The sequence below is a fragment of the Helianthus annuus genome, chromosome 13 (assembly GCF_002127325.2).
Source record: "Helianthus annuus cultivar XRQ/B chromosome 13, HanXRQr2.0-SUNRISE, whole genome shotgun sequence".
Classification (NCBI taxonomy): domain Eukaryota; kingdom Viridiplantae; phylum Streptophyta; class Magnoliopsida; order Asterales; family Asteraceae; genus Helianthus; species Helianthus annuus.
This window is the reverse complement of record NC_035445.2, coordinates 167857589-167884070: the sequence shown is the minus strand read 5'-3', so window position 1 is coordinate 167884070 and position 26482 is coordinate 167857589. Positions and strand designations below refer to the sequence as shown.

The following is a 26482-nucleotide window of genomic DNA, read 5'->3' as shown; positions in this document are numbered from 1 at the left end:
TTTTTGTACCATATAGACCTTCACTTTTGAGTTTTTTTGCCATTTTCATCCAAATGTTTGACTTTCTCGCCAAAATTGTTGATAGAAAAAATAAAGCAAATTAGATGTTTGCATGAAAATGGCAAAAAATCTCAAAAGTGAGGAACTATATTGTACAAAAAAATTGTTTTGAATGAAAATGGCAAACATGCCCAAACCTCAGGGACGATTTTGGCAATTTACTCAATATTATTTTGTAGCAATAAGTTTATCTATTTGGCTAATTGCTATATGCGCGCGTTGCGGCGGGGTTATCATGGTTAGATGACAAGATCTGCGTAACAATTTGGTTGAACTATAGGATGTGTGCAGCCATAACACATTGGCAGCCATCATATATTTGCCTAGGTAGCAACCATTACACCTTTCCCTAGTCTAATAAAGGGTTGTTATACCTAGTTCCCTAAGTAGTTTATGGTAAAGTGAGATTTACAAAGATCTACAAAACTGGTGGTTGGTGATCAGCTAGATAAAGAGTTGCTTGTTGTTTATTATGCTTTTGTGATAGCTTTATAGGTGATTTCCATGTATAAAAAGCCTTTAGCGTATATATACCAGTCAGGTAAGATGGCTTAACACAAATTCTACTACAACCATCATCACCTTACTAAACTACAAATGCCTATAATTAAATTATGGTGGCTTAGCCAAATAATTTTGCATTTTAATGTTGACACAAAGATTCCTTTTAGGTGTTCTTTTCGTCTCGCTAAAACTGGTTTAAAAAATTCTAACGTTATAATTAACCCAGTATTTTTAAGTCAAACTCTTGACTCTTCAATTACAGAGAGGCTAACAATTTCAACTAAACAAAAAAGCTACCAAGTAATGACTCTTTCCATAATTAAAAATCCAACACTTGGATTTCCCAGCACATTAATAAAAAATACCTTAAAAGTTGCCTCACAAATTTTGTTTTCTTATAAAAAAGAGCTGCATTAATTGTAATGTTTTGAAAATCACACAACTAAATTTTCATTTCTTATATAAACAGTTCACTATCACCATTAAAGTTAGGATTAATAATAAATATTCTAGTTAATCCACCCCTGTCCCATTTGTTATGTAGACAAAAGATCACAGAGCTTTACCTAAACTATGTACATTGATAATCAAAATCACCAGAGTATGATCAATAGTTCAACTTATTCATATCAGACATAACAATCAATCTAAATCATACACTTACAAGCTATCAATTTCAACTAACATCAATCCTTTTAGATCTCTTAATTCCTAAACCCTAATAAATCAAAAAGGTACCCTAAGCTCGGAGAAGACGGCGAGAAGTAATTGTGCGATGAAGAAATCGCATTGCTAACATCATGAGAGAAACAAATCTCTTAAGACATTGCATCTTTAAAAGATTCTTTAGCTTCGCCAGCCTTCTCTGAAGTTGTACCATACACATCTTGTGCTTTATTTTTACCTTCCACCATCACCCCAACCATCGTTGCTTGGAGTTCAGAACTCTTTTTGTGGCCATTCGTATTTTTTGATTTGCTTTATCATATACATTGTATGCCTTACCACTCGCTATTTCTTTGGCATTTTGGGCCACATTTGAACCAATGCGCATTGCTTTGCCAGTCCCCTCGGTCAAAGGATCATATGCACAACTACTTTTCTCTTCAGATATTTCTTCAACCACCCTAGCAAAAGCTTGGGCCTTTCTCATGGCCTCATGTGCTAGTTCAGTGATGTATGCATATGCTTCATATGCTTTCGCGTCGCCATCTTCTTCAGCATCACCAGTCATGCCTGTCGCCTGACCCACCTTAGATGCCAAGCTTCACACCTCACTTGTCTTCTCAGAAACATACTTAGAAGATCCTGAAACAAAACATGCATAATTACATTATGAATATATTATATGAGAACAATTTTTTTTGTGGATGTGCTTCTTGTGCAGCTTCACAACAATCACACAAACAACATGCTGCTTCCAATTTATTAATTACTATATATGGTTAATAAGTTGTGTTATTATATATACCTTGAACATGATAAGCACTTCCACCATTTTCGGCACTGCTATTATTTGACTCCAGTATTCGGTTTATTGTATCCCGTACCGTCTTATTGGGTAAAAAATCATCTTATAGCACATTTGTTACACCACATACATAGACTGATTTATTGATCATGGGGTCTCATATACCTGTTAGCATAATTGAGGTAAAAAATTAAAGAATATAGTTTTATCATGACAAAAATTAAGAATTAAGGCTTGAACACATACCATCTAAGGGCCAAAAAAAGTTACATTTATCATAGAAACTTTTGAAACAACGTTTGCTTGTTCGAACAACATCTTTCATCACCTCTGTGCGTAAAGAGCAGTGAAGTGTCCTGATGGGAGATCACCAATTGTGCAAGTAGAAGGCATACCTTCAATCTCCTTCTCAAAAGCATACCTGTTATAACAAATTTATAAAACATAATTAGCTTATACACATAAAGATTACAAAACATGTGGAAAAGTGTAGCATGGGATGTAAAAACGAACAACATAATCATTCGGTTTCAAAAGTGCCGCTGCACCACTGCGTAATGCATAAGGACCATCTGGCGTAGCCATAAACATAGATTTTGGAATGCCAGTTGGAGGTTTCACTTTCTTGATATCAAAAACATCTCTACACCTTGTATACCCAACGATGGACTCATATGCACATACGTCATACACATATCAATACCAAAGTTGTTGAAGTGTCAACATAATAGTACCTACTCTTGTATACCCAGCCTATATTAGTATCCATATTGCTACAATGATAGAATTAGACTGCTCGGTGTGGGGAACGTCCCCAGGTTGGCCTGGTGCGGCGACGGGGCTGCAACCCCCCCACCCCGGTCCTCTCCGTCTCCCCCTAGACGTCAGTGCCGGGCCACTTGTCTCTTTCTTCTTTATACTAACACACACTGTACACATACTGTTCCGCTATAGGTTCTTCATCACAAAAACATACTAATAAAAAATAAAATACTTTGCATAAGGAAGGTTACCTTCTATTTCTTCAACACTTGACGGAGACGACTCTGAGGCAAACTTGGCGGCAATGATAAACCGGTACCGTCAACGGCAGGAAAGTTATCGCAACTCTGACGGTTTCCGGACTCAGAATCTGAACACAGAAGTGAAGTAAAACTTACTCAAATCTGTAACATCGTCATCACCATCATCGTCTTCTTCGATTGTCTTCATCGGAATCCTTCATCTGATCGGTTTCGTAGACGACGCTGCAGAACACGACCCGAATCCGGGTGAAAAAACCCTAAATGAAAGTCAAATTTTACGTTTCTTGAACATGAAGAATCATGTAATTGTGCGTGAAATACATTAGAACTGAAAGAAAACATACTAATTATAATAGTATTGATATAATTACAGCAGTGAAGAGAAACGATTGCTTTGGAGATCTGATATCATGACTACTGAAACCTGCAATTTCGTCGATGACTTTGGGGTAACCATGAAACGACCCTCGGTATTAATCTACACGACGCCGCCCTGGAACTACCATGAATCTAGAAGGCTGAAGCAGGTAATGTTCTTCATAGGCGATGATCAACTTCGGGTTGGTGCTGGTGACTATAGTGTACAAATCGGTGAGACATTTGAAGGTCATTCATCCAGGGTTTTTAGAGTGATGCAAGATCACAAAACTGATTTTGATTTTGTTTTTACCATGGACATGTGTATAAAGCACACCCACATATTCCCTTTATTTTTTGGAAAACACCCAAAGCTATGGGTACAACCAACCCAAGCTCAAGATTGTTGCTAATTTATAGGTTTTAATATTTGAAAAAATACATTTAACAACTATAAATTAGCAACAATTAGTTGTTTTATATGGTTATAACATATGGATATGGATGAGGAGTTTTTCAAAAACTTTTTGCATTTTTCACTTTTAACCTCTTTAACTTTTTTAGTTTTAACCCTAAACTTTTCAACAAGTCAATTTAATCTCAACACTTTTTAATTTTCAACTTTGGTCCACAATACTTTTCATTTTTCACAAGTTTTTCATTTCACACTTCGTTCTAAATTTTGCGAGTCAACACGCAGCAACATGCGTGTGAGGTTCAACGTTTTTGTCTGTTTTTTCCCGTTTGACAGGCCAATCGCAACGCATTTATTTTAATCCGTTTGACAAGTTTGTCGCAACGCGCGAATCTTAGATCAACTTAGTTATTCTTTTATACATTTTACGTTTCTGTCTAATTTCATCGCATTAACACGCCGCAACGGGCGTGCGTGGTTCAACAATTTTACGTATGTTTTTGTTCGGTGTTATTTTTTACTCTTTTATTTATTTTATTTTTACAAACTTTTCTGATGTTGGTGTTCCCTGGCAATGGTTTGACACTAGTGCTACTTGGCACAATTTTACAAACGTTATTGACCTATTAAGTTTTGTACTAATAATTTGTTTTGAGTTTACCGTTATACCTCCTCTACTTAAGAAAAACTATTTTTTCACGTGCATATTATTATGTACGTGCCGGTATAAATTCGATATGCTCTACTAAAACTTGGGTTATTAAATGTATGTTCACATGACTGTTAAAACCCGTGAGAAAGTCGATTATAAAGGTGGTCTTCTAATCGATGGTTCAAATGCTTTCATATTCGTAAACTTGACAAACATCACACGTTTTGATCATACATGACACAAAATTTTGTTTGAATATCAGAAACGCGTCTTAAAAATATCGTTTTCTAATTGTTAAATCTTTGTTATTAACTGTTTAATATTTTATTTACTTAACCCGTGTAATACACGGGGTTATAACCTAGTATATACATATAATAGAATAAGTTGCATAGATTATGAATGGTAATTTTATTATAAATATTATAATGGTTATTTTTTAAGTTGAGACTGTTGGCAGCCAACAATGTATAGTTGAGATTATTAAAATCCAATATTCCTATATATAATAGAATAAGTTGTATAGATTACGATGGTAATATTATTATAAATATTATAGCAGGGTCATTCCAAGCTTTTGAAAGGCCCAAGACGAAATGAAATTGGTTTTATGATAATTATAAACGGTACTCCTTTATCCGTATTTGGAACCAAGAAAAAATCTAACACAACTATAACACATAATGGTTTGCTTGTATAAAAAAATCAAACAAACCTAAAATAATAAATTTAAACTAATATTAATAGTTAGTATATACATTGTCTTTTAATTAGAGGCTGTATTTTTTGAAGGCTCTAAGTTTAAGCCTGGGTTAATAATAGTATAGGTGTGACCCTATATTATAGTAGTGATAAAAATGATATTTTAGGTGTTAAAAGAGTTGTATTGACTTATACATTACCTAATTGACCGTTAAAAGACATTATTATATTTTAACAGGGTACACATTTTTTTTAACTGATATAGAATCCAACAAGGCGCTGGACCTATGGAACAAAACGGTTACAACCACTCGACTACATGAAAATTAGATAAATTCTCCCATCCTTAGCTAAGTTATCTGACACGTTAAGAACCAATACATATAAATATAAAAAACAATTATGGTTTAGGCAAAAGGTGTCAATCATGTTAGGTTGACAGGTTGATGGGTTGCAGGTTGACAAGTTGAAATGATCAACCCAAATCCGACCCATATTATTATTTGGGTCAAAGATTTCAACCACGTCATCCCTGAAGTTGTTGCTAATTTTGCGGTCAATTGCTCAATTTGTTAATGAAATTAGGGACGGGTTTGAGGAAGCCAACCGCTAATTTAAATCACGTTTTTTTTTTCTTTTTTATGTACGTATCTACCGTTAAGGTGTAACATGAATTATTATTACCTAAGAATTAAGAGATAATAATTATAAGCCCGTCACTTTTACAACATTTAAAAAAAATACCTTTACTTTTGCCACCAAATAAAAACTAGTTAAAAGTAATTTTCTTTCCTTGAAACTATTCTACTTCACATCATATGTTTTTGGTACTTTTGGAAAAAAAATAAGAAAAAAAAATAGAACAGAACTTTTGCTAAATTCATACATAAGACTTAGGTTAAACAGAACTTTTGCTAAATTCATACATAAGACTTAGGTTTAAATTATTAAATCTATGAGCTTTTGAAACTCAAGTAAACAGTACCTTTTTATGGAATTTTCATTTCTTAAGTTAAGAAGCTAGAAGATTAATCATAGAATAAAGACATCTTTAAAAGAATTCCAGATAACTTCTCCTCAAGTATTTAAAAACCAAGAGAATTTAACCACATGACAAAGTAATTATCTCCATTTTTTTGTTCTTTTACAAACTCTCCATGTTTTTAATTGTGTGCAACGGTCACTTGAAAACTATAATTTCTACATACTACCACAAGCTGCAATGACTAGGATTGATAAATAGATTCATTCAACTCCAATGTGCACAAAAACTGTTTATATCAAAAACTTTATAAAATCAACTTTTTAACAACCGAATCAGTCACAAGAGTATACACAAGATCGGACAGAACAACAAGATGAAACAAAATTCATTTATGAAGTTGCAAATCTCAAATCATTGAGAAAACATAAACTCTATCAACATTCAAACTAAGATATAAGTAGCATAACTATGCACCAAGATTTACATAAATACGAAAATTTAAAGACGTTGAGCTCGAATCTTACACTTTGAGAGTAAAACTTCACTACCTCATCCGGACACGTGTGTTGGATCATCAATGGCATCCATGGTGCTATTGATGACACCGTCATTTCTCATTTTTTCTTTATTTTCAAGCATCTTCTTCTCTTCGGCCAACGCTGCATCTTGTTCTTCTTTAGTGTAGTGATGATACTTTGCCTGCATATTCATATCAACACTTGAATCAGTCTTTTAAAGACATGTTTTAATGTTTATCATGTATAAACACAACGGGTCGACCCAAAAGGCAAATTGCATAAAATAAAAAGATAGTTTTGTTTAATCTTATTTCATTGCAACACTATAAAAGAGGGGTTATGATCAAATACATAGTCTCCTAAAAATCTCGTCAAACTCTACGATATGAGATTTTAGGTTTTCGCTTTTGGATTTTAGCTTGTAGATTTTAGACTTCGTGTTTAGATCTGTTTCGATCATTGTGTCTTTTCTATATTTGTGTCATTGTGTCTTATTTGCGACTCATGGTGTCTTTTTTCCTCAACATTGTGTTATATTTTGTTCGACATTGTATTACATTTTGCGATCCATTGTGTGTTTGTACCCTTTTCATTTTTAGGGGACTTTGTAGGATAACTTTACGCTATAAAAGAGAGTGATGAAGTATGCATTATTACTTACTTTGACTATAATATTTCCTCTATCCTTCTTATCTTTGATCTTGAGCATATCAAGTGAAGGCATCAGTCTCAAATTAATTTCTATCTCAATATCCGGTTGAAGATCAACCAAAGGTAATTTTGCGATTCCCAGTCGTTGGTCGGATCCAATGTCTTCATCAAAAACCTGTTTAATTCACATATATTATGACTACAAATAGGGGTGTTCATTGAATCGAATATCAAATTTTTGAATTATTCGAATCGAATTGTTCGAATAATTTTTATTTTTCCTTGAATTCGTATTCGATTCGAATTCGATTAAAACCTACCGAATTCGATTTGAATTCGTATTTGAATAAAAAACCCAATTCGTATTCGATTAAAAATTTGAATTCGAATAAATTCGCCTTAATTCAGATTCTTTATAAACATGTAAAAAACTTTCAAAATGAAAAATAAATTTTAAAGCAGTCATAAAGCACAATATCACATTAAAAAGTCTCAAATAAAGTACCACAAGTCTAAAATTCAAAACGAGAAGTCGGGAATAACCACTGCACATTACAAGTTAATATTTTTACGCTTAGAAATCTATTGATAGATTTGTTACTTAGGTTTTAGTTATGGGTCATGCAGTGGGTTTGGTAACGGGTAATTTTAATACTTGGAAAAAAAATTGAAAATAATTTATAGTATAGCCTAATAAAAGTTATATATGTATTATATATAAAAATAATAAATAAAAATGTATAATTTTTATTCGAATTTCGAATCGAATCGAATTTGAAACTATAAATTCGTATTCGATTCGTATTCGGTTTACTTGACTCGAATTGAATCGAATTCGAATTCTTATAATCGAAACGAATTCTTGATAATCGAATCAACTTTAAACGAATTTCGATTTTTTCGAATTCGAAACGAATTCTGCACACCCCTAACTACAAACTTGATAGAAATTAAGAAATTTTTGGGATGTAAGAATTAAACCTCAACAACTGCATATTGGGTCTCTTTGTCTTCCACAGTTAGATGAAACGTTTGATCCCAAACAGGATTTAAGTTGTTCTCAACGACTTTTGTTTTGAATTTTTCCAATGGCCGAATGAATGCGACTGCGTAAGGATCAGACTTCCCCATCATTTCCATATTTTTCAAATGAGTTGCTTTCACAATTGTTAACATGAGCTTCCCTTGTGGTTTAAGCTCCAAATCACTGCCTCATATAACAATATATATCACTCAAGTTTAGATATCGTCACAATTAAATATCGTTCTTACGAAAGTGTCAATGTATAAGCAGATAATGAATGATTTGGACTAATTATGAAAACATAAATAAGTACACTATTTTCGCATTAATGTTCACATGTAACGTTTTTGTGGTTTTGAAACAGCAATTTGAACCTACATATATATATTACAGTGAAATGTTTAAATACAAAAGGCTCTTAACGTGCGACCACAACTATAACGTGCATAATTATGCAAATAACGTGCGTAACTAGGGTTTAACCAAATCCATGCGTAACTATGCAAATAACATGCATAATTATGTATTATAATGTGCATATTTTAAAATGAAATTATGCACGTTATTGTTGTGGTCGCGTACTTTCGTACGTTAAGGGGATATTGTATGTTAACCTTTCCCTATATTATAATACTATTTTGCTTAACATGTTTCATTATTAATGCTAATCTAAAGTACCTTGAAGGCATTTTATGGATGCTATTATATATCCATTGTATAATTATTTGTGATCGATCGACATTACCTTGTATCAACGGGTACACCGCCAAGGGGAACAACAATCCTATGTGGCCATTGAAGCATATCAGTAATTATTGAATTTACAGTATCCTACACATAATGACACGTGATTAGTATTTTAATGATGCCAAAATGGTTTAACAGAATGTAATCTTGTAACAAAGAAAGCTTACCTCAATCATATCTGAAAGTCCAGGAATGGCTGTTAAACTCCCTCCAACCGCCTTTAATGTATAATCAAATCTTGGCTTTGGCTGATACCATAAAACATCTTTTTGCTATTAGTTGACCATAAAAAAAAGATTTCTTGACTTTATATCATGATATTTGTATATTCATAGAAAAAAGGGAAATGAACAATAAACACTATTTTGCAAGAATGAACCAATTTTAATATGAAGTGTCCAGTATTTTGACTTTCTCCCCAATTGTATTTTTAGTGGTTGACTTTTTAAACTAATGTATTTGGGGTTCTTTTTTGGTCATCATTCTAGTTGATATGCAAAAATCTCACCTTCCTTTTCAGAAATGAATAATTCTTGACTTATTTGACTATGATGTCTTTTTGTATTATGTTTAAATTTTTACAAGAGCAAAGTACACGTATGACCACTATGGTTAACCAAAATTTCGGATTTAGTCCTTAGCTTTTTTAATGTACACGGATGGTCCCTATAGTTTGAACTGTGTAACGAATTCAGTCCCCAACTTTTACCAAAAGTACATGTATGGTCCCTATGGTATTCACTTTGTAACGCATTTAGTCACAACATGTTGGGGACTAAATGTGTTACAAAGTGCAAACCACAGGGACCATAAGTGTACTTTTGGCAAAAGTTGTGGACTAAATACGTTACAAAGTGCAAGCTACAGGGACCATCCGTGCACTTTTGAAAAATGAGGGACTTAATCCAAAAGTTTAGGTAACTACAGGGACCATCCGTATACTTTACTCTTTTTACAGTTTGACAAAGTTTAAAACTTTTCTTTTACATTTCACAAGTATGATCTTTGATTTGCATTACAATAACGTATACAACATTAAAATGTTCCAATAATTTTACATAAAAGTGTTCAATCATCTTAGCTATAATTAGCAAAAGTGACAGATCCACATTTGAACCATTGTAAGTGGTTATTAGCTGCACATAGATCCTTTTTTTTTTTTTTTGAAAATTTTGCATGGTATGCAAACATAAACACAAAAAATGGCGAAAGTAAACGATTTTGATCAGAAAGCGTCTATTACATATATGTTTTTTGTTTGCAGAAACTACCAAAAAAACATATATACCCCTCTGAATGATCACAAATGTGTCATCAAAGTCATTGAAAATACAATATTCCGATATTAAGCATCCAACAATAGTTTAGTGTATGTATTACCTCAGAAAGTAAGGCCACAACAACAGCAGAGATGCAAGGTATTTCCTCACATAGTTGAAAAATAACACGAATAATAGTAAAAACTTGAAGATCCTTCAGCTGCAACAAACATTATGATCTTAATATAAGAAATGATTAATAAAAAATGTCATAATTGCTGAATCAAATGTAACCTGTATAGGTAACGAAACACCTGCTTCGATTCCTAAAACAATATCTGGATCACCACCCCATCGGAAATCCATGTCCATTGTTATTTGACCCTGCTTTTGGCTCTGAATTCGGATACCTGTGCATATAAGTCAACTTCGACTATTAGTCAAAAACACGGATTATTTACAACTTCTTACACTCGCAAATAATCACATAAGCAGATTAGATGAACATTCAAAATATACACTAAAATTACATTAAAGAGTTATGGATGTATTATTTAAAATACCTTCAATCTTTGGTGCAACGTTTCCTAATGAAAGTCTGCTGAACTTCAAAGACGATATTCCTGATGGACGATATTCTTCCAATATTGGCTCGACGGATTCTCTTATTATTATAGTAGCAGCCTGCAAATAATACATAAGGTAACAATAATTATGACAACAATAATCATATAGGTGAGGAATAACAAAGGTGGAAAAATTACTTCGGCTACATACGGCCACAGTTTGCTCAGTTGTTTGTTCAACCATTTCACCTGAAAAATGGCCAAAAAGTAATTTCCAAGACATGTAAAGTTATCTAACGGGTCAACAATAGTTCTTCAAACCACGATAATCACTTTCGAAAACACAACCTGCTCGTAAACAGGAAACGATATCCATTCTGGATAGTTATCACCACAAAGTTTCTTTAGATCTTCTCTGTCAAGTGATCCAAGAAGCTTTATATCAGCTGCCTGGGGAAAAAGTAAAGCATATCCATTAAAATAGTCAACTGTTAAGCGAAAATAGTAACTAGTTTAAAGCTCTAAAATTCTAATTACCCATTAAAATTTAATCTACTTTTATTAATTTTTGTAGGTTTAGTGTTTACATTTACTTCTTATTGTGTTCGTTGGATTATTTCCGTTCCGGTGGCGAATCTAGAAAATCCGCAGAGGGGTAACGTTTTAAAAAAAAGGTAACGAAATCGAAAAAATGTCAATTTTTTCCAAAATTTATACTACCGTCAGAGCGTCAAGGGGCAACGGGGTTACCCCTTGTTACACTATAGGTCCGCCCCTGTTCCGTTTATCTATGTTCATTTGTTCGTGTTCGTGAACCCTTCGTTCATAACTATTGACAAACAGACATAAACCTCGTTCATTTAATTGTTCGTGTTTGATCGTCTACAACAGACAAACACGAATATTCCCCGTTCTTATCCGTTCAGTTTGTTTACAAGCCTATGTTTAGATATGCTACATAGGCTACATCCAAACACCCCCTTAATCATCACTCAAATTAATAATGAAACTATATGAGTGATGATCACATATCCCTAAATAAAACATGATTAATCTACACAAATACGCAAATCGTTCAGAACATTAACAAATCAAAATCATATATGAATAATGACTAGACTACTAATGCATTACCTTGGCAGCTCGATTTCGGCTTCGATTCCTCATCATATAACGCCAACCCGCCATAATCGAAATCCCAAATAAAGCACCCATAAACATCCCCGAAACGAATCCCATTTTCGATCAAACTCAGATTTCCTGTAAACATAAATCAGACCAAACAAATATTTGACTCAATAATGATCATAATGAGAGGGTGAGAGATCTAAAGAGAGACCCACTATGTGTAATCAGTTTATGTGTGTTTTTCTGTTTTGAAATCCGGATCGTTTACGTTGGATCTTAGCATTCAATTCCTTCTTAATAAGTGCACATATTCTTGCTGATGAAGAATAATGAGGAAATGGGTTAGCGTTTTTTTTATGAATATGATGATATTTTGGATTTAAATCAAAGTTTTTGCATGCATGTAAATTTGTAGAGATGGTCTGTGATTGATTCAGATCAGAATGTGCTTTTGTGAATTTTTTTGTGAAAATGTTATTTTAGTTTATCTCGTGTTTTACATAACATTGTTTATTGTTACTTTTACTTACAAAAATGAGTAAATTTTTGATAAATTTTTATTAATTTATTATATACGCACACACAAATTACATGAATTTTAATATTTTATACATACTGTTCTATTTGATTTGGTCCACTGTATGCAAATATATATTTATATTTATACATACTAGCCTAATCAAACCAATAAAAAATTAACACTAAATTTAAAAGTGAAACTGTAAGTCGTGAAGAAACACTATTTGACTTCTTTATCTCATCAATCGTTAATCGTAAATCATCTCTCGCTCTCACCATATGCCGCCACAATGGCAATCGTTCTTTGTTGTATCGCCTCACCTAACTCAACTTGAGCCTCAACCTCGGACACTCCGACCTCAGTGTCTTAGTGTCATCCTCGGACAGTTAGGCCTTAGTTGTTACCTGATAGCGGAGACATCAAAGGAAACGCTCTAAATCTATGGTTGTCCAAATCACTCGTGATCGCTTTCTTTTCGCTCGCCGCTCGCTCGGAAAATTGTGTGCTCGGATATGCTCGGTCGGAGTGTACTCGGTTGTAAATGAGCCAAGCACGAGCAAAGATCCGCCTCGGTTCGGCTCGAATCATGAACCGCCCTAGTACCGATTGATAGTGATGGAAACGGATACAAATTAGGTAGGGCGGCCCATCCATTTTAAGGGTGCAAAGAGAATAAAACTTTCACGGCCCTTTTCCAAAAAAAAAAAGTTCATTCTTTCCAATATTATCTATATGAATTGAAAGTCTTGATGAACAGTATTATTTTTTTTTTCTTTTTTTTTATTTTTTCCTTTTCTTTTTTTTCTTTTTCTTTTTCCTTTTATAGTTTCTTACTTTTGTGTTTTTTTTTCTTTCATTTTTCTTATTTTAATATTATAACAACAACATCACCTAGGATAATCATCTAGGATGGGCAAATGGTGTCGGATACCGGTATCGATAACGAATTTACCAAACCGGGTATCGATTCGATACCATCTTTTGACATTTTCGGTACCAGTACAGTACCGGTTTTTACCCTCAAATACCGGTACCGTACGGGTACTGAACCGTTACCGTATCAGAACCGGTAGCGGTTCCAATTTTCCCTATTTTTGGGTACCGGCTTTGACCAAAGTTTTGATGAATAGTATTTGTTTATTTTTTAATATATATTTATTTTTTATTTTATTTTTTGAACATTCAATTTTTTGATAAAACTTTCTTAATAAAAATTTATTGATTATTTAATTTGTTTTTTTTTCCTAATAAGTTGTGTTCGTTAACTTATTTAAAAAATCTAACTTCACAAATATGTTTATTTTCTTCAACATTTCTATATAGGAGGGTGTTTGGGATTACGTTTTGAAATGATTATTTGATTATTGCGTTTATAAAACATAAATAATCTAAAAAAGTGTTCGATAAAAAAGTGATTACCTGCCTCTAAAACGCAGTTTTGGAGAAGCATGTACCTACATGCTTTTTCAAAACGCAGTTTTGAAAACGGAAAATCTATTTTGAAAACGCATAATTTATTTTGAAAACACAACACCAAAAACCTCCTAAGTTATATTGACTATGGATACTGTGTTGCTGTCATACTAACCAAACCGAAGCCGATGATAAATTGAAGTATTTATTCATTTATTTAATATAATCTTATTCATAATTTGATTTTTTCCATAATAACTTGCGTTCTATGTTTATTTTTTTTCAAACAACATTTGTATCGATGCCGATAATTAACTTTATTGTGTTTTGCTTTCAGTAAATTGACATCCTATCGCTACCATACCCTACCGAACAAGACCGGTAACGGTAGTTGTATTCATTTTTATGGCTTCATGTTTAATAACGGAACCATACAAAAAATATAATTTTCAGTCCCGGTAATTATTTTATTAGATTCGCTTTCTTACACCGTATCATACCAAACAACATTGGTACCGGTACCTATATTCATTTTTATTGTTTTAGGCTTAGATAATTTTGACTTCTACAAATTTGTCTACGACGGTATATGAATATCGATACCAGTACTGTGACGATGATCTGAACCGACCGATACCATTCGAACATTGGTGCCGACACGGGTGTTCATTTTTATCGTTTCGATTGATGTAAAACACGTGTTGATTTTTATACTTAGTGCAAGTGTATCGTACCAGTACTATAAGGAAACAAACCGATACTGATCTAATCCTCGCGATATTGTACCGCCGCAAGGCGCGATCAAACACCCTAGTTTTATTTATTTTTGTTCATATTTAATTGATTGAATGAATAGTTTCATTTCTCCTTAGACACTCTGTTTTATAAGTTTAGCTAGTACATGATAATAATATTAGTTTTGTTTCTTAAAAGGAACCAATCAAAATGTAAAGAGAAAAATGCACGGATAGTCCCTGTGGTTCGCATTTTTTCACCTATAGTCCCCAACTTTCTAAAACTACCTGAATAGTCCCCAACTTTTCATTTTTGTTCCCGGATAGTCCCTGGGTCTAACTTCAATTTGTTTTCTCTGTTAACTGGGTGTGAAATGACCAATTTACCCTTTTCTTTAAAAAACCAAACCACAAGGACTATCCGGGTATCGTCTTCATCATCATACTGCCTGAACAAGCTCAACCCGGAAACCAAATCTGAGTCATCAGAGTTGACTTGTGTCCATGAAACAAACGAAAATCGGACCTGCACTGAGCTAGAGCCCGAATCAAAACTGGAACCTGAACCGCACCGGAATCGGGTCGAACCAAACTGAAATGAGGCGGCCACCACTGCCGTCGATGCCGTCCGTGCGACCACCGTCGTTGTTGCCGCCATGATTCCTTCTCACTTTGCCATGTGTCTCTCTCTGCCTCGACCCGCACACCACACTTGCAACTCACTGACCTCTCTCTTTGAGCTCCGAATCACCGGAGTAATCTGCGGCTTCTTCTCTGGTCGCATACAACACCCCAGACCCCCCCCCCCTTTTCACCTCCCGTTCCCTCTCTGTAAATTCCGGTGAATAGAACGGAGCCAACCAACTATGAGCGGCGGCGGAGGTGTGCTTGCAGACGAGATTTCTCCGACATCTTCTGTCAGCGACATCTCTCTCTCTCTCTCTCCTTGCACTCACTCTCCTCTCGCTCTGAACAAACGGCCGACCACCATTCGGTGGTGGCGGCTCGCGGTGGATATTGGCAGTAGAAGATGATGATGACTGATGCCGATGAGAAGATGATGATGTCTGATGCCGATGAGAAGATGATGACGGCCGATGATGGTGCTCGGTTCAACGGTGGCGTCGCACGACGTCACACAGCAATGACAGCAGCATAATGGCAGCGGCGGTGAACGTGGTGCAGGGGTGTTTCGTCGGAGAATCCACCTGCATCGTCTCCGATTCCACCAGAGAGGGGAGGGGTTTGTCGGAGAAACTCGAGGGGAGCAGGTGTGTTTGGCTGAGTTGTGGTGTGTCTGTGGATGTATGTGTGTATTTAGATTAGGGTTAGAGAACTAAGGCCATTTGAAGAAGATGCCCGGATAGTCCCTGTGGTTTGGTCTTTTAAAGGAAAGGGTAAATTGGTCATTTCACACCCACTTAACAGAGAAAACAAACTGAAGTTAGACCCAGTGACTATCCGGGAACAAAAAATGAAAAGTTGGGGACTATTCAGGTAGTTTTAGAAAGTTGGGGACTATATGTGAAAAAATGCGAAACCACAAGGACTATCCGGGCATTTTTCTCAAATGTAAATGTGTTAAACACGTCATGAATGTAACTATCTGCATTGGTCATTTTCAACATGGCTTTTTACAATTACAATGCCCATATAATTTTGAGAAAAATGAGTTGGATAAACAATATAACGTTGAGTATAATCTTCTAAAATGTAGTTGAAATACTAAAAATAGTCTGATTAAGTTAATAATATAATTTTTATTTAAAAAATACACTAAAATGTAGTTGAAATACTAGCAAAAAATTGGATATTTACATATTCATATGTAATTTTGGGTTGTTTGGGTAGTTTAGTGGTGTATGGGTAGGGTCCAAAAGTAAGAATATGTGAGTGGGATGGGAATCGAGTTCCATTCCATTAGGGTGGATGGTAAGGATCCAAAATTAAGAAAACATCGTCTCTAGAGAAGAGAGAATGGCATTTAGTGATTTAACCACTATAGCATATTTGTGTGATACCATAATCGTTTTTGTAAACATTATATGTTTATATATCAATAATATCATACATATATAAAACTTTTTTTTTGTGGGTGACAAAACACTATCTTCACTTTCTTGTATTGATGGGCCGGACATGCAAATAGGGGTTAGTGTACGAGTGGTATGAAAAGAGCACGAACAATGCCATGTTCGTGTTCGTTCCATAAGGAAACACAGATGTTCGTGAACTGTTCGCGAACACATCTAAGTATTTATGAACTAAGTAGGTTTTTTTTTTGTCAAATAAAGTTGTCAAAATACGATAGTCTCAAATTTGTAGCATATGAAAAACACGAGAAAGCCATGAGTATGTATGTGTTCAACATTACTAGATGTGAGAAATTTAGAGGTATCTAGAGACTTTTAATTTACTTTATTAAAATTGTTTAACCTAGATATGTTATAGCTTATGAGGATTATATATAGGTTCAACCGATTACACATAAACTTTTTCTAATATTTGATACATTTTAACTATTTTTCTTTGAAATCAAAAACCGTAAAAGGATGTGTAACACAAACAATATCAATATTTATAAAAATAATTCACTAGTATAATAGCAACAATATGCAGCTAAATATTAAGAATTTGTTATTGAAACTAAATAGATGACAAAACTCAATGCTTTTAAGTAAAATATAATGAATTTATAAATGATTTTAATTAAAATATAATGAATTTATAATTGAGTTTTAAATAGATGACAAAAAAAAAGCATAATGCTTTTATATTTGTAGGGCTATGCCATAGTTCCAGCGGTTCCAAAATTTAGAGAAAATAGTTTTTAAGATGGGAATATGGGACTTAAATGCTAATGACTGAGCTAAAAATATATATGGCTAAAAGTTGGGACTTTTGGGATTCGAACCCGAGTCTTAGTAGTGGTCAAATAATCTTAACAAGTCTTAAGCCCCTCACGTTACGGGACGAGGGGGCATAAAACCGTGCTACCAGCGTTGCGTGGTTAGGGGCGTAAAACCGTATTAAATAGCAACCCAATAATGACCACAACCGGGAAAGGCATAAAACAGAAACACAAATTTTGAACACCAAGTGACTCATGTGACTTAAATAGCATATGAAGTCAAATTTATACCGACACATATTAAAAATTCGATGGGGTAAAAAAACCTGTGGGAGCAAATGTGACAATCAAACACCCGCTAAGTAGCAACCAAACGGAAAAACATGAGGGACCAAATGTGACTTTTTATCTATTAATTAATATATTAAATAAAAATAATATAAAGAATAGACTTTTTAGGCTCGCGTCGCAAGCTCGATAAGTGAAGCTCGAGCTCAGACTCATTTACTAAACAATTATTTTTAGCTTCGAGGTCGGCTTGTAAACAAGTTTAAATAAGCTCGGCTCGTTTACATCCAGGGGCGCAACTTAAGAGGGGCCGGGGGGAGGGCGCCGGACCCCCCCGAACTTTTCGCTCAGTAGTGTTATATATGTAGTTTTCGTATAGAAATTATTGGGTATATACGATTCGACCCCCGGTTCTATAGAAATTTTGGGTATATACGTTTTCACCCCCCCCCCACTATTGACTGTTTACACTACGATAAGGCTCGACGAACCTAACGAGTTTCACATGCGAGGCTCGAGCTCGGGCTCGATAAACAAACGAGCTTTATTTTAGGCTCAAGTTCGGCTCAGGCTTGTTTCGAGCTTTTTCTCGAGCCGATCCCGAGTAGCTTGCGAGCCTCTCGGCTTGTTTGCACCCCTAGTTTATAGAAACCTTTGAACCTTGAATCAGTTTAGGAAACACAGAATCATTAATTGGGCAAGACAGAAGACATTTGTAGGCGTTAGATCATTCTCTCTCTTTATTGCTTATGGGTTACACTTTAAAATATAAAACAAGATGAAACCCGAAATCTAAAGTACTTCAAATGAGTGCATGGTACTTTGTTTAAACTCAATCTTATCATGAACTTCTTGGAGTTGCAAGAAGATGAAGACCTCCGTCGATGTGAAGAGTAAACATAGTTCGATAAGTCACTTTTCTTGATTCGTCAGCTAACTTAAACACGAAGAAATGTAGAAGAGCAATCGACACTATCTTCATCTGACGATAAGCAAAGTCCTTTCCCAAACAAATCCGTGGGCCCGCCTGCAAAGTTAGTTTGTTAGAATAACCACTATCCTAAACTTGTTAAAGGTTATAAAGCTACCATGTCATCAACCTATAAATCTTTACATTTTATATACTTCCTGAAGATTTATAGCAGTTGCAGTGCATCCACTCCAATATACAATAGTTAATATAGAAGTGCAATGTTTCTTTTTGTATAAAAACCGAATATTAATAATTCCGCCCCGTAAAATAAGAATCTAACCATTTTGTAAACGGTGTCCTTTGAAGTTTTAGGGGTGCAAACGAGCTCGAGCTCGAGCTCGATTAACTTATGAGAGCTCGAGCTCAGCTCAATTCGAACTTTGTTTTCAAAGCTCGAGTTCAGCTCGTTGGTAGTTACTCAAACTCAAACACGGCTCGTTTGTTATCTATTAGTTAATATATTAAATAAAAATAATATAAATAACAGACTCGTTTAGGCTCACGAGCTCGATAAGTGAAGCTCTTGCTCGGGATCGTTTACTAAGCAAACTTACGCAGCTCGTATACACATTTAAATAAACTCGGCTCGGCTCGTTTACTAGACAACTTTAAATAAGGGGTAAATGTTAGTAAATATTAATAAAAATTAATATTATAGTAAGGCTGGATAAAGCTTGGCGTGCCTGACGAGCTTCACATGTCAGGCTTGAGCTCAGGCTCCATAAATAAACGAGCTTTATTTTAGGCTCAAGCTCGATAAGACTCGGCTCGTTTCGAGCTTTTTCTCAAGCTCCGCTCGGCTCATTTGCGCCTCTGCTGCCTTACATTTTGTCATACTTATGGAAATTCATAAGAATGGCCATAGCTATATGGATAAGTTGACTCTTAGTAAATTTGACTTCAAAGTCAAAAATTAAGTAAAGATAAACAATCAAAGGCATTTACTTACATGAAATGCTATGAATTTGAAAGGAGATTCAGGTTGAAAAACACCATTATCATTAAGCCATCTTTCAGGTTTGAAATCATAAGCATCATCTCCCCAAATGTGCGCCATTCTTCCCATCGCGTATGAAATATAGTACACGCCATCGCCTTTTTTCAACTTGAATCCATCTGGAAGAGTGTCATCCATGTCAGCAACTCTTCCATCCTAGCATTTACAAAAAAAAAAAAAAAAAAAAAAACACAACAAAATAGAACATAACTTGTTCTAGAAGTATGAATAAACCATCATTCTTGCAAAGAATGCAAACAGAAACGTTACACTCGCATAATAAGCGATTTTGGAGAGAAAAAACGCGAATTGTAATGTATTTTTGCATCAACATGTTCAGCATTTTCCAAAATCATGAGTTTTTGAAAACTATCGCGTTGTTTTACCATTTTCACAGGAAACAAAAATTCAAGTGCAATGGTCTAAAAGTAGGGGTTTGAATTTCTAACACGACCCAAAAACACGACATGAAGCTAACACGAAATTTGCGGGTGGTGGTTTAGTCTAAATGGGTTCGGATCAGCTTCAGTTTGAACCTGCAAACCCATTTAGCTAAAGTGTCGGGTACGGGTCAACCCGATCAGGTTGGCGGGTTGACCCATTTATATTACAATTTTTTTTACAATATGTTTTATGTCATGTCATAATTATAACTTAAAAAGAGATATTAACAAAAGATTTTATAATTAAAATATATTTGTATCGTATACATTTGTGTTTTTTGTAGTAAAAAATTAATTCTAATATATTATTTTGCAAAAAAAAAAAAAAAGGTTAAAAAAATAAAAAATTCGGGTCGAACAGGTCGTGTTCAGGTCAACTCACGAATATTCGGGTCGTGATCGGGTTTATGTGTATGAAAGGATTTTCGGGTTCGGGTCGGGTTAAACCCGCCAACCCACCAACTCGACCTGTTTAGCACCCCTATCTAAAAGTTAGTTGCTTAGGAAACTTTGTAGTTACCACAGGTACTGCAGGGTATAGTCTTAAGGTTTCAGTCAAAGCTGCATGAAGATAATGCATTTTCTCAAGTACTTGATCATCTATTCTGTCTACAAAATCTTGGATTCTAGATCCGTTTTCTTGTTTTCCCACTACGTTTTCAATTTCCGAAACAACTTTTTCCTGCACGAGCGGGTTCTTGCAAAGCATGTAGAAGAACCACGAAAGAGTATTCGCACTAGAATCTTTTCCAGCTAACAGGAAGTTCAGGATTATGTCCATTAGATACCGATCATTCATACGTGCATCCTTCTTGCTCTCGATCAGAAATCTCGAAAGTATGTCCTCTCTCTCATTCTTGAAGTCAATAAAATTATTATCAAGTTGTAGTCAAAGTCAGTGTTGTAAGAATCGCTAGGCGCTAGTCGGCCGGTGGGTATCGACTAGCGATTATTCGGGATTAATAAGAATTAATCGCATTGGGATTTTATATGTAATTTTCAGTTTTTATATGTAATTTTTCTAAGTAGTCATGTTTTAACAGCTTCTTCGACTAATATTTTGAAGTAGATATGATTAATTGCCAGAATTTACAGGTTTTGACTAGAATCTGGTCGGAAACACTAGACTGCCACTGATTAAAACAAGATTTGACCATTGTTGACTGCCTAGCGATTAATTGGCCGATTAGATGAAAATTACTCAGTGAACCCCAGGACTAACAATTAATCGGCGACTAATCAGAGGCTAGGTGCGATTTTTACAACCATGGTCAAAATTAGAATGGTAAACAAGAAATGCCAACAGACAGGGGCGGACCTAGCATGTTACTAGGGGTAGCCCCCGCTACCACTTTGACGCTCTGGCGGTAGTGTAAATTTTGGAAAAATTTGACGTTTTTTCGATTTCGTTACCCCTTTTTATATGAAATGTTGCCCCTATAAAGATTTTCTAGATCCGCCACTGCCAACAGAGATGAAATACAACTCACACAATGTTGGTTTGTTTCAAGTTGTTCTCTTCTCTTGCTGATCAAATTGAGAACGAAATCGTTTATTAATCTGATGTTGTTCCGTAAAGAAGCTTCGCAGCCAATGTTAAGGAATCTTTTGAGCTTCCATATGGGATCTACGTAGCGCCAATATGTGAATGCGTTTGAGTCGTCAAAAGCCTTGATAAATGCACTCCCTTCTTTGCTAGATCCTTCAAGGCAATTCAAGTCTACTCCAAACCCGACTTTGAATATTGAATCCAAAGCGGATTGCATAAGCAAATTCTGCAATTTTTAGGGAAAAAATGATCTAACTTAGCATTGTTATAAACCTATACGTGTTGCCAGTGGCGAAGCTTGACCCGAATGACGGGGGGTCGAAAACGTATATACCAAAAAAATTCTATAGAACTGGGGGGGTCGAAAACGTATATACCCAAAAATTTCTATATGAAAACTACATATATAACACTATTGAGCGAAAAGTTCGGGGGGTCGGGCGCCCCTCCCCGCCCTTTCTATACTTCACCACTGCGTGTTGTTGTCTTCCCCCCATTCATAAGCAGAATCGACCCATTCATAAGCAAATGGGTCAAACTCATTGGTTAAACCTTTATTTTGACGTAATTTGGTTTAACTTTTGGTTAAACAGAATCGACCCATTCATAAACAAACGGGTCAAACTGCCATCTCTAATCGACATAAGCTTATATTCTATACTGGTTCAAATTAGGGGGTCCATCTCTAAGTTTTCTTCAAAAACTCAAAATTTATAAATAAAAATTCAAAAAGTTCCGGTGACCGGAGGGTCAACGGACCCTCTTGACCCCCCTCTGGTTCCGCCCCTGAGTGCGCAAAATAACGCTGGATATTAAAGGATCATGACTGAAAACACTTAGCAAACACTTACTTGTACATCAAAATCTCTATTGGCCTCAGAAAACTTAGAAACAACTCCAACCAATTTCACCGCATTTTTTCTAAAAACCGAACAGCTAAAGTCTCTCAAAACTCTTGTCGAGAACTCAAAACTCGCAAGCTTTCTCTGCTGTTTCCACATAACACCATCAACCGCAAATATCCCGTCGCCAAATAAGTCCGTTATAATATCCTTGTTACTCTCTCCTTTCGAGTAGTTATCAAAGTTGGTTTTAAGCATGTACTCAATATTTCGAGTATCAGTAGTGTATAACTCAGAATGATCAGGCGCAAGAAACCTGAAAGTAGGGTGTTTGAGGGCAACTTCGGTATGATAGTCGTGAAGTTTACTGAAGTAGAACAGTTGATTGAAGACAGTTCCAACTACTGGGGCGTGTTGCGGATTTTGGATTGATTTTCCGATGAAAAATTTTAGTATGAGCGTTATAAACGCTAGGATGATTAATATTAGCGTCGTAGCTATAGAGATGAAGATGATATGGAGAAAATCCATTTTGGATACTAATACAAGAATGACAATATACTGCATATGCAATATATATGCAAGTTAGAGGGGTTTCCAAAGCATTGAATCTGTCGTTTTCATTTTCGTTTGATTTTTTTAACATAGACGTCACTCCTTCGTCTCCTAAACTCATCACCGAATCAGTGGCGGATCTAGAAAATCCGCCAAGCAGTAACGTTTTATAAAAAAGCGGTAACGAAATCGAAAAAACCGTCAAATTTTTCCAAAATTTACACCAATTTTACACTACCGCCGGAGCGCCAAGCAGTAGCGGGCGTTCCCCCTTGTAATGAAGTAGATCTGCCGCTGCACCGAATGATAATATTCTAACATGGATGCAAGTAAATTGTTGAACCAGATAAATATTGTGTATAATGTTCTTTTATTTTAGGCAAATTGGATTTAAATAATCCCAACTTGCTCAATTTGGCCGATAATAATCCCAAATCAGTTATTGGCCGATAATAATCCGAACTCGTCCACTTTTGGCTGATAATAGTCCGCCATTAATAATAGCTTAACGGAGTTAAGATTTTTTCCGAATTACAAACTAATGTTTTATGGATTTTGATCAGAACGAGGATACGATTTGATTTATGTAAAACCTACCTCGAAACGGTGCTTCAAACGACTTAATTTTTGTTAATTGTAAGTCTAAACACCCGAATTGAAGCACCGTTTTCGTCGTTTGGGGCAGTATTTCGTATTTCGAGGTAAATTTTATATCAATCAACTCGTATTCTCGTTCTGATCAAAATCCATAAAACATCGGTTTGTAATTCGGAAAAAAGCTTAACTCCGTTAAGCTATTTCTAACGGCGGACTATTATCGGCCAAAAGTGGAACAGTTCGGATTATTATCGGCCAATAACTGAGTTGGGATTATTATCGGCCAATAACTGAGTTGGGATTATTATCGGCCAAATTGAGCAAGTTGGGATTATTTAAATCCAATTTGCCTTTATTTTATGCAGTTTACTACTTTGTATCCAAAGTAAAACACGAGCAGCGTCCCCACATACTTGTCTTCTTTCGAGACTCGTGAAGTGGAAAAACAAGAACAAGAAGAAAACTTGTGAGTTCTATGTACATCTAATTTAAATCTGAATCATTATCAAAGGCTGGATATTCTTCTGCATGATATATATAAAGAAGACAAAAATATGGGTTAAGTTTCCAGGAATTTTAGTAAGTGTTTTATCTGTAATGAAAAGGACCAATATTAGTTTATTAGTATACAACTAATCATATAAATTAAGTGATAGCTGAACAAATAATACTATACTTCACTTTGAAATTGACAACTTTATACAACTTTTGAATCATGATCAACAACTAAGAGGTGTTTCAGTTTTGCAGTGTTATGCAAATCCAGTTCTGACTCCGGTTTTTTCGGCGAATATAACAAGACTAATATACAGTGTCTAATGCAAGGAGTATTATGCTATAATCATGAAAAAATACAAGGAATAACAGTTACTAATGACGCAGGGCGGAAGCACGAAAATAAACAACCATAGTTCTCAAAGAAAATTGATTGAGGACTAATGAAACGATACACGGGGGTCCCTTTGTATGGATTTCTTAATTTAGCAGGTACCACGAGTTTTCAAAATTACAAACGGACTAACAGTAACATATAATGAGATTAAGGTCACAAATAAACACGAAATTAAGGCAATCGGAGATTTACACGTTTTTCGACTAAAAATGAAAGAATTGAAAATAGCTAAACTTTAGGCAAGGTTTTTAGTAATGAAATCAAAGCCCAAACCGGTGAAATTTGGGTCCGATAGATGGGCCAAACCGCCTATCACCATTTGCCACGTGATCCAGCTAGTCAACACATTTCCGCACGCCGATAATGGGCCTGTAACTCCACTCTCATAACCCAATTTAGGCCCTTTTTAAGTTGGGCCCCTTTCTGTCTTATTTTCCCATGTCTAGCTAGTCCAAATACGCTAACTCTTGGACCATGTTCCTAACAGACTAGAGGTGCACAAAATAACCGGTTAATAACCGGTCCAGCCGGTTATTTAACCGTAGGTTAGTAACCGGTTACAAGTTTTTAGTATAATAACCGGTTATTAACCGGTTTTTTTAAACCGGTTTTTTAACCGATAGACTGGTTAACCGAAAAAATAAAAAAAGGCAAAAAAACTGGTTTTTAACTGAAAATAACCGGTTAAAGTAATAACCGGTTAAAGCATTAACCGGTTAAAGTCAAAAAGTCAAATTAACCGGTATAACCGGTTAACCGATCCGGTTATTAAAATTAACCGGTTTGTGCACCTCTATATCAGACTATCATCATTGGTGACTTTCTCCCAACCTATGTTGTCCAAATAAATTAAAGAAAAAGAAAAATTCTATTTTTCTCCACAATTGGCCAAGCAACGGAAGGTTGCAATAGTTTGCACATGCTCTTTTGCCACTTGTCAAAATTGGATTGGTTCCATCACCTAATTTTCTTTTTTGTATTTTATTTTCTAACTACCAATTTCCCCAATAATTTTATTACTCAAATAATTTTTAATATTTAAACTGAATAACAAAACTAAATACACCGTATTTCCTAAAATAAATTTCTAAACATTACCATATAAATTTTGTTAAAAACGGAGTTCGTTTGAAAAAAAAAATTCCAGTATATTATATACTAGGTTATATACCCGTGAGCTTCACGGGTTATGAGTTGTGTTAAAAAATCTATATCTATAAAAGTATTTCGCCGGAACACGGGCCGTCGTTGGAGTTCGAGCGGTTGTCTTTGTAGCTTTATGAGTGGAATAATTAAATCCTCAATCGATGTAGAAACCATCTTCTCGCTAATTTTCTCATACTTCTGTTTCTTGTTTCTTGCTTTTATCCCTTGCGAAGGAAGACCGGGTGAATAACACAAACAACGTTAGGCTAATAACATACAACTGTTACTTTTGTCAACTTCCTGTGACATAAAACATGCATATAGTACCAGTAAGAAATTATTACATTCCTCCAATAACATTGCTCTTTTTTCAGTCTCGCGTGTGGTATTTTTGGCGCCTTACTTTTTTTCAGAAATTATTACTGAAGTCTAAAAGGAGGGAATAATGTTATATGTTTAGAAACTACAGAAAGAAACAGTTACTTCTTTATATCTTACTTCTTTATATCTGGCAATTCAAGAAGATATGCGAAGATCTTCTCAAATAATGTCAAAAGTAAGACCTCAATGAACAAAGGTTCCTTCACATTTGTTGCTCCATTTTGTACTTCCGTATCT

The 26482-nt window shown here is 35.0% G+C and overlaps 2 protein-coding genes and 1 long non-coding RNA gene across 3 annotated transcripts; all 3 read right to left on the bottom strand.

Annotated features, from left to right (window-relative positions):
* Nucleotides 1-1799: 1799 nt before the first annotated feature.
* LOC110903550 lies at nt 1800-2832 on the bottom strand. Its single transcript, XR_004876582.1, has 3 exons — nt 2282-2832; nt 2036-2200; nt 1800-1872 (listed from the first exon to the last, which is right to left on the bottom strand). It is a non-coding gene; the product is annotated as an uncharacterized LOC110903550 (long non-coding RNA).
* Nucleotides 2833-6720: 3888 nt separating this feature from the next.
* On the bottom strand, nt 6721-12175 carry LOC110902333 (synaptotagmin-4). Its single transcript, XM_035982470.1, has 11 exons — nt 12071-12175; nt 11285-11386; nt 11135-11185; nt 10934-11054; nt 10665-10780; nt 10492-10590; nt 9279-9359; nt 9110-9195; nt 8322-8547; nt 7351-7515; nt 6721-6870 (listed from the first exon to the last, which is right to left on the bottom strand). Exons 1-11 carry the CDS (start codon nt 12173-12175, stop codon nt 6721-6723), a joined length of 1302 nt encoding a protein of 433 aa, XP_035838363.1.
* Nucleotides 12176-18610: 6435 nt separating this feature from the next.
* LOC110900305 (cytochrome P450 704C1) lies at nt 18611-23256 on the bottom strand. Its single transcript, XM_022147205.2, has 5 exons — nt 22684-23256; nt 21774-22058; nt 20804-21139; nt 19793-19996; nt 18611-18897 (listed from the first exon to the last, which is right to left on the bottom strand). The coding sequence occupies exons 1-5, from the start codon at nt 23239-23241 to the stop codon at nt 18712-18714; spliced, it is 1569 nt and encodes a 522-aa protein (XP_022002897.2). The 5' UTR covers nt 23242-23256; the 3' UTR covers nt 18611-18711.
* Nucleotides 23257-26482: the final 3226 nt, after the last annotated feature.

Coding starts and splice junctions, on each gene's coding strand:
- LOC110902333 (XM_035982470.1), bottom strand. CDS start 12,175: ATGGGATTCGTTTCGGGGATGTTTATGGGTGCTTTATTTGGGATTTCG. Junction 10,781..10,933: donor CGTTGCACCAAAGATTGAAG/GTATTTTAAATA, acceptor TTATATGCACAG/GTATCCGAATTCAGAGCCAA. Junction 10,591..10,664: donor GTGTTTCGTTACCTATACAG/GTTACATTTGAT, acceptor TGTTTGTTGCAG/CTGAAGGATCTTCAAGTTTT.
- LOC110900305 (XM_022147205.2), bottom strand. CDS start 23,241: ATGCAGTATATTGTCATTCTTGTATTAGTATCCAAAATGGATTTTCTC. Junction 21,140..21,773: donor TTGAAACAAACCAACATTGT/GTGAGTTGTATT, acceptor ATTGACTTCAAG/AATGAGAGAGAGGACATACT. Junction 18,898..19,792: donor TCAAATTCATAGCATTTCAT/GTAAGTAAATGC, acceptor CTAACTTTGCAG/GCGGGCCCACGGATTTGTTT.